Source organism: Amborella trichopoda, chromosome 1 (genome assembly GCF_054954075.1).
Source record: "Amborella trichopoda isolate Santa Cruz 75 chromosome 1, AtrichopodaSantaCruz75HAP2 v2.0, whole genome shotgun sequence".
NCBI lineage: Eukaryota > Viridiplantae > Streptophyta > Magnoliopsida > Amborellales > Amborellaceae > Amborella > Amborella trichopoda.
In genome coordinates, this window is record NC_142336.1 from 44,734,746 (window position 1) to 44,743,075 (window position 8,330).

General features: G+C 33.0%; 1 protein-coding gene across 1 annotated transcript; it reads left to right on the forward strand.

The window, feature by feature from the left end:
• The first annotated feature begins 2,581 nt into the window (after positions 1 to 2,581).
• LOC148783864 (uncharacterized) lies at positions 2,582 to 6,256 on the forward strand. Its single transcript, XM_088852094.1, has 4 exons — positions 2,582 to 4,896; positions 4,989 to 5,116; positions 5,203 to 5,278; positions 5,368 to 6,256. The coding sequence occupies exons 1-4, from the start codon at positions 4,377 to 4,379 to the stop codon at positions 5,790 to 5,792; spliced, it is 1,149 nt and encodes a 382-aa protein (XP_088708220.1). The 5' UTR covers positions 2,582 to 4,376; the 3' UTR covers positions 5,793 to 6,256.
• The last annotated feature ends 2,074 nt before the right edge of the window (positions 6,257 to 8,330 follow it).

Here is an 8,330-nt window from a genome sequence, read left to right on the forward strand (position 1 = left end):
AAATTTTCATTGGCAAAATTTGTTTCTAAATAAAATATTGATGATGGTGTCATACGACTACGTTTTCTTAAAAAAAATTGATGGAAACTAAAAATCATAATAGGTGGTGATATTTTAAGGCTTAGAACATGTGAAAATAAGTATAATATTACTTTAGAATCTCATCCAAGAAATACTTCTGGCATGGGAAATCTCAATGATGGATCTAAAATCTATTTCTACTATCGATAATGAAATTTGTAGTTCAAAAAATAGTTGTAGATTTGTGAATAGTTGAAAATGGACGATCTAGATAATGTGTTGTTAAGTATGTATTCTTTCCGGTCATGAAATCTTTACTTTATTTTTTGATATCGTTGAGATGATTAATGTGAAGGTATTCAGTTGCATGAACTACAATTTTATTTGAGATTGGGGACGTGAGTTTACTTTTTCCCATAACGTCTACGTGGTTATTTTAACCTTTTCCTTCATAATATTATTATCTATTAAAGAAAATCTGCAAGTGAATAATTAAAAATTATATCATAAAATTAAGATGGGAATAAGTGAAATAAATGTCAAATCCCTTTTTCTACATTGGTGTAAACCAGTGTTTAAAAAACCGTCGAGTCGAATCGGATTCGTTCGGTTCGACTCGGGAATCGACAGTAGACGCCTCGAATCGTTCAAATAATCGGAAATCGCCCGGTTCTAGAGATAATCGGGCGATTATGTACAGTGACTTGCCGATTCACTGTACGGAATCGGCGAGTCTCGTGAAGAACATGGGCTGCACAGTGTTCTTCACGGGATTTTTCAAAATTTGTCTTTTTTTGATCATTTTTTTTGTTTTTTTGGGCATGTGATCTAATATGCAGGCTTTAAACAGCTTTATTCAGTTTTTTCATAGATTAAATGGTTGAGAAATTGTGTTTTTGGATCACGAAAGTTGCATTTTTAGGGTTTCTGCCTTTCCTTGTGTTTCATGTCAAATAGGGCATGAATCTGTCAAAATTTGTAGGTATTTTTATCATAAAGTTGTTCATCAAAACCTACTGTTACGAATTTGTGATAATCGTTGAGAAAAACAGTGTTATTTGGATATTGAAGGTTCGGGTTTACAAAACCAGGTAAGAAGTTTGGGTTTTTTTTTTTTTTCCGCCATATGATTAATTTCACTGCATATTTTGAAGATAATGAGTTTAATTGCTAGGGTTTTTAATCTTTATTGTGTCTATTATGATTTAACATATTCAATTTTATTTAATTTGGTCAATTACAGCATGAAGTTTTAGATGAACACAATGATGTCTGTGGAAAAAAATTTCTGCTGTTTTTTTTTTTTTTTCGCCTTTCGATTTTTTGTTCATGATATATTACAAATAATGTGTTAGATTTCTAGCGTTTTTAATCGTTATAGTGTTGTTTATAATTAGATGTATTCAATTTGATCTGATTTATTCAATTTGAGCTTCATTTTTTAGATTCAATGTCCGTTGTCTGTGAAGAACTGTGTTTTTTTTTTTTTGCTCAATTTAATCGATTTGATTTGATTTATTGATGATAATGTGTTCAAAATTTAGGGTTTTGATTCCTTATATTGTTGTTTATAAGAAAATGTACTCAATTGGATGTAATTTATTCACTTATAGGTGGATTTTTGAGTTAAAATGGCTTATGTAAGATGGCTCTGTGAAGAATATAATTTTTTTTTTTTTTTCTATCCATGATTGAATTTTTTGTAATACATGATCGAATTTTTTGTAATCCATGATCGAATTGTTTTTTTTTTTTTTTTGTAATCCATGATCGAATTTTTTGTTTTTTGTTTTTTTTTTGTAACCTATGATAGAATTTTTTGTAATCCATGATCGAATTTTTTGTAATCCATGATCGAAATGTTTGTTTTTTTTTTTTGTAATCCATGATCGAATTTTTTGTTTTTTGTTTTTTTTGTAACCCATGATAGAGTTTTTTGTAATCCATGATCGAATTTTATGTAATCCATGATCGAATTTTATGTAATCCATGATCGAATTTTTTGTAATCCATGATCGAATTTTTTGTAATCCATGATCGAATTTTTTGTAATCCATGATTGAATTTTTTGAAAATTTGTTTTTTGTTTTTTTTTTTTAAATCCATGATCGAATTTTTTTTTGTAATCCATGATCGAATTTTTTGAAAATTTGTGATTTTTTTTTTTAATCCATGATAGAATTTTTTGAAAATTTTTTATTTTTTATTATTTTAATTCATGATTGCTTTTTTCTGAAAATTTGTGATTTTTTCTTTTAATCCATGATCGATTTTTTTTTTGTAATCAATGATCGAATTTTTTGAAAATTTGTGATTTTTTTTTTTTAATCCATGATCGAATTTTTTTAAAATTTGTGATTTTTTTTTTAATCCATGATGGATTTTTTTTTTGTAATCAATGATCGAATGTTTTGAAAGTTTGTTAATTTTTTTTTGTAGTCCATGATCGAATTTTTTGAAAATTTGTTGTACTTTTTATTTTATTTTATTTTTATCTATGATCGAATTTTTTGAAAAATGATGATTTTCCTAAAAGATGTGAAAATCGTGATAAGGTTTTGATTATCATGATGTATTAAACCCAATTTTTAATTTTTATTGTTTGAGTTTGCTATACGTTTTTTTTTTTTTTTCCATGATCGAATTTTTTGAAAAATGATGAATTTTCGTAAAGATTTGAAAATCGTGACAAGGTTTTAATTATCATGAGGTATTAAACCATATTTAAAATTTTATTGTTAAAGTTTTTGTTGAAAAAATTGTATGTTGATAGATTATTTATGCAAAAAATTGCATGTTATTATATTTTTTATGCAAAACTGTATTTTTTTAATCTGTCGTTAATGCATTTTTAGTTGGAATGACTGATGTTAGGTGACTCTGTGAAGAATTGTTTTTATTATTAATTTTTTAATGCAAAAAATGTTTGTTCTTGACAATTGAGTTGTAGCCATGTTTGGAGGTTGCATTTTTTATTATATTATCCTGTATGTTTGTAATTGATATGTACGAAAATATTATTGTCAATAGAGGTATTTTGCAATAACAAATAACAACAAATATGACTACATGAACTACCCCAACATATTATCACTACACATGGTGATTATTTTTCTTGTTGAACTGTCAAGTTAATTGTTAACTTTTTACATCTTAAAACAGTTGAATCATGTCAAGATTTGCAAAAGACCCTATATGGCAACATGGGGTCAGACTCGATCCCAACGAAAAAGACAAAATTATTTGTAATTACTGTCAAAGAGTGATAAGTAATGGGGTACATAGGTTCAAGCAATACTTGGCAGGGGTTAAGGGAGATGTTTTTGCATGCACTAGTGTATTTAGTAATGTAAAAAAACAGATTGCGGCAATTCTTAATGCTAACAAAGGTAAAAAAATTGCCAAACATAGGATGAATGAGGAGATAGCTAGTTTATATATGCCATCAAGCAGGAATGATACAGAAAAGCAATATAATAATGACCTAGAAGAGCAATATAATAATGACCTGGACAAGGCCACAAGATTGAGTTTACATGAACAATATCAGAGGGAACGTGGGTTTAGAATGCCCGGTGGGTCTAGCTCAGACATGCATGGTGGGCCTAGCTCAAACATGCATGGCGAACCGAGCTCGAGCATGTATGGCGGGCCCAGCTCAAATATGTATGGAGGGGTTGGTGGCAATATGTATCAAGGAGAATCAGATGTTGAAGAAATTGTTTCTAGGTTACCTAGGAGTGCGAGTATTGCAGGTCATAGTCGTAAAGACCCATTTCTCTCAAAGCCTAAGTCACAACAGATGACCCTAAAAGGCATGGTTAAAGGTACAAGAAACATATTGGGGAGATATATTGGTAATGGTTCTACGATAAAGGGATTCCCTTTGATGCAGCCAATAGCCCATATTTTCCACCTACAATCAGTGCAATCCAGAGAGTTGAGCCCGAGTAAAACCCCCGACGACATATGAGCTCAGTGGGCCAATATTATATGAAGAGGTGGAGGAAGTTACAAAGTGGATTGAAGAATATAAACAGAGTTGGCCAATGACAGGCATTACTCTCATGAGTGATGGTTGGTTGAATAAAGTTAGCAAAAAGGAGTTTTTAAACTTCTTGGCCTATTCCCCAAAAAGTACAGCTTTTTTGTCTAGCAAAGAAGTATCAAAGACGAAGAAGGATGTAAACTTCTACGTACGACTATATGATCAGATAGTGGAGGAGGTGGGAGGTAAGCATGTAGTTTAGTTTATTACGTACAATACGGGTGCATGTGTTTTTGTGAGCAGCAAGTTGATAGATAAGAGGAAGCATATAGTATGAACCCCGTGTGCTGCACACAGCATCGATTTTATGTTAGAGGAGATTAGTGAGATCAAAATTGTGAAAAAGACTCTAGAGGAAGCAAGGTTGGTGTCGAGATTTATATGCAACCACTCTAAAATTTTATTTATGTTTAGAGAACACTCTAAGAAAAAAGAGATAATCAAGCCTGCCATAACCCGCTTTGCGACCGATTACTTAGCTGTGGACTCCATTCGAGAATCTGAAGGTGCATTAAAGAGATTGTTTACCTGTGAAGAGTGGTTAAATGACCGCCTCTCGAAGTCCAGTACCGGTATAAAAGTGGACAACATAGTCTCAAATTGGCGGTTCTGGTCTCGATGTTCCAGTGTTGTAGAGGCCACTGCCCCTTTGATCACGGTGTTACGAATGGTGGATGCTGACAAGAAACCTACCATGGGTATCCTTTATGAAGGTATTGAGAGGACGAAATCAACCATTGGGGAGAAGTGTAGTTTTGCTAGCAAAGTGATCGAGATTGTAGAAAAGATGTGGAACACCAAATTTGGACGTCCAATTCATTATGCTGGTAAATATATATTTATATCATTACAATATTTCATTTTAAATCATTTTTTTATGAAATTGTAAATGACATTTTTCTATCTATATATTTTGTAGGTTACTACTTCAACCCAAAATTTTTCTATTTAACACCTGAACATCCCCACAAGATTATGGAAGGGGTCAGATACATTATTGCAAGGTTGGAGAGAAGTCATCGAAACCAAGTAGCAGCAATACAAGAGGTATTATTTAATGTTTGGATAATAACTTCATTGACTTGTTGTATTTGTGAGGAATAATGCACTAAAACCTAATATATTTGTTTTAGCTTGCTATGTATAGGGATGCTATAGGATCTTTCAGAACTAGACTTGCCAGGAATTCTCGAACTATGATGGATCCAGGTTATCCCCTCGCTTATATTTTGTTCATTCATATATTTAATCTTATGAATTGTTCTTGCCCTTACAATGCTTTTTGCATTTTAATCCAGCTGAATGGTGGGAGATATATGGTACTGATGCACCTCACCTAAAGAGGATAGCAATCAGGGTGCTCTCCCAAACATGTTCTACTACTGGCTGTGAGCGCAACTGGAGTACGTTCCAATGGTTGCACACTACTAGGAGGAATCGACTTGCTTCTGAGAAGCTTCAAAAACTAGTGTACGTTCATTATAATTTAAACCTCCGAGAGCGACAAATAAGAAGGAAGCTTGAAGACTATGGGCCGATAGATTTAGACACAATATTTGTCACAGACACAGCAGACCAATGGGTAGTAGAACTGGAGGAGCCAGTGTTGCACAAGAGAGCGTTCCTTGAGGCTATCGGTAAGGAAGATCTTGAAGAAGGTGATGAGCAGCATGAGAGGAAGCAGCCAGCCAACGCATCCACAATTCGTATGAGATGTCGGTAATATTGCACATAATGAGGGAGAGTGGGAAGGGGGTCTAAGAGAAAATGAGAGAGACGATGATTCTGAGGCCACCCTATCCCAGCCATATTATTCACATATCGAGTCTCAACAGCAACAGTGTAGGGATGAGCACGACAGTGTAGGTGAGCATGAAGGATGGACAAGCTTCGGGGATTTTGGATTGGGAACACAACAAAACACTAACACTAAGGGATTTGGGTATAGTCAGACGCCTGCTAATATCGATGATTCGTTTTTAGATCGAATCAATGAATTGTCAAACGAATTCAATCAATGACACCAACGTGACCAAGAAGAATAACAACATCGTCTGTCATTTTATTTTTAGATCGTATGTTACTAATTGTATGCTTTATTGTAGTCCATGTATGTTGATATACTTGTTCCATGATAATTCTATATTTATCCTTTTGTGTGATGTAAATTAAATGCTGAATAGTAGTTCATGTAGGGAAAGAACATATCAATATTCGCATATTCATGCAAAAACATGAAAATTCTTAATGGAGTACCCTCATTTCTTATTGAATTCCTAAAAATCAATATTTATAATGAATTTTAATAATTTTTTCGGATTTTTTTGAAGCTTTATTCTGACCGATTCACTCGATTCCTGATCCGGATCGTCGATTCGCTGATTCAGATCAGATCGGTTTTTGAAGTGCCCCATTCGGGTCACCGATCCACTTTTTAAACCATTGGTGTAAACTAATACTTGTTTTTTTGAGCATAAAAATTCATAGGTAAAAATTTGAAAAATTAAGACTGCGCCTTATTCCTTACTTCTAAAATAAAGAGATTCAAAGGTTAAAAAATCATCTTATTTCTAAACATGCGATGAGGCCTTGTTTATGGGAACACTAATAAAGAAATATGAAAAAATAGAAATTATCAGACTCATAAACATCGTTGGCAAGCAAATATATATGCACACCAACACGCTGGCAATATAATGGCTTTGGTTCATAATTCAAAGGCGAAAAATGGGGTAAAAAATACAGAATGCCAAAATTAGGCAAATTAAATAATTGTGAATATTTTGTTTTAAGTTAAAAAAGGAGTGAAAAATTCGATATATAGTGATGTCATGAAATGAAATTACGGATACATCAAAGTAATTGAATAATATTTTTATGTTCTTACTTAGTATAATTTAAGGTAATACTTAACAAATTTTTCTCTAAATTTCATTAAATTCAACAACAGTACTTACTTTACTATCTCGGCACAAAACATTTGACGGATTTGTTGGAAGCATAAAATGAGATATTATTTTGAGGTATACAGTTGTTTTAAGGTTTTTTTTTTTGGGGCAATAAAATATGATATGTTGTTTGTTTGAGGGTGTATTTTATTCTTTCGGTACATTTTTTTGATAGAAATTTATAACTTTATTAATCAACGATCAAAGAGAAATTACAGAGTCCGAGACCAATGTCTCAGTTAAAGAAGTGTTACCTTTGGCAACGAAATCCGCCAACACATTGGCCTCACGGAAGACATGTGCAAAAGAGAACAGGAAACGCCTAGACAAATCCCAAATTTGTAGTAGAATAGATCGAAATTCCCAAAACGATTTTTGCTCCCTATTACACCATTTGATGACATTCAAAGAATCTCTTTCCACAACACAATAAGACCTCAAGTTTCTTGCCACGAAGAGTTTTAAACCATTGAAGAGAGCCATAAGTTCTGCACAGTTTGCAGTTTTCTCTTCCAAAGGGTCTACATAAGAAAAGATAACAGATCCATTCCAATTCCTCACCACTCCTCCAAAACCAGCAGGACCTGAATTCCCCAATGAGCTACCGTCAAAATTAAGCTAAAAAACCCTTACTAAAAAGGGGGAACCCATCTCCCCTTAGGCCGACACTTAAAATAGCTTAATTGGAAAAGAATTGATAAGTTTCTCCTAACATTTACTTCCAGAAAATATTTCACAGCTTTTATAATTGAACAAGAGAGCCAAATGGAATGTAAAATTTTATCAAGAATTCTGTCCATAGGCATGTAAATCCCATCAAACACTCTTATGTTTCTTTCCTTCCAAACTTCCCATAAAATCAAACCTCTTGCAATTTGCCAGATCATCACTCCTGTTTGTAAAAGCATAGATACTGCTAAGTTTGAAATACTCCCCTTGACTTCCGAAGGCATAACCACAGCAACCCCAAGTTGGTCAAAAAACCAACGCCAAATTTTAAACGTAAAAGAACATTGGAGAAACAGATGAGCCCTTGTTTCAGCATCATTCTTACATAAGCAGTAAATATTAGGAAAAATCTTACATCTCTTAATAAGATTATCAACAATGAGAACCTTATCTTGCATTGCAAGCCATACGATCGCTTGAATCTTAAGCAGCAACGACCACTTCCAAACAATGGCGATTTTAGGCAAAATCCATCTCCAACGGTCATGGAATAGTCCAACATATTCCTGAAAAACATGATCCGAAATTCTATTATAGGGGAGAACAATATTCCAAGCCACTTGATTGCTCATAATTTCAAGCAT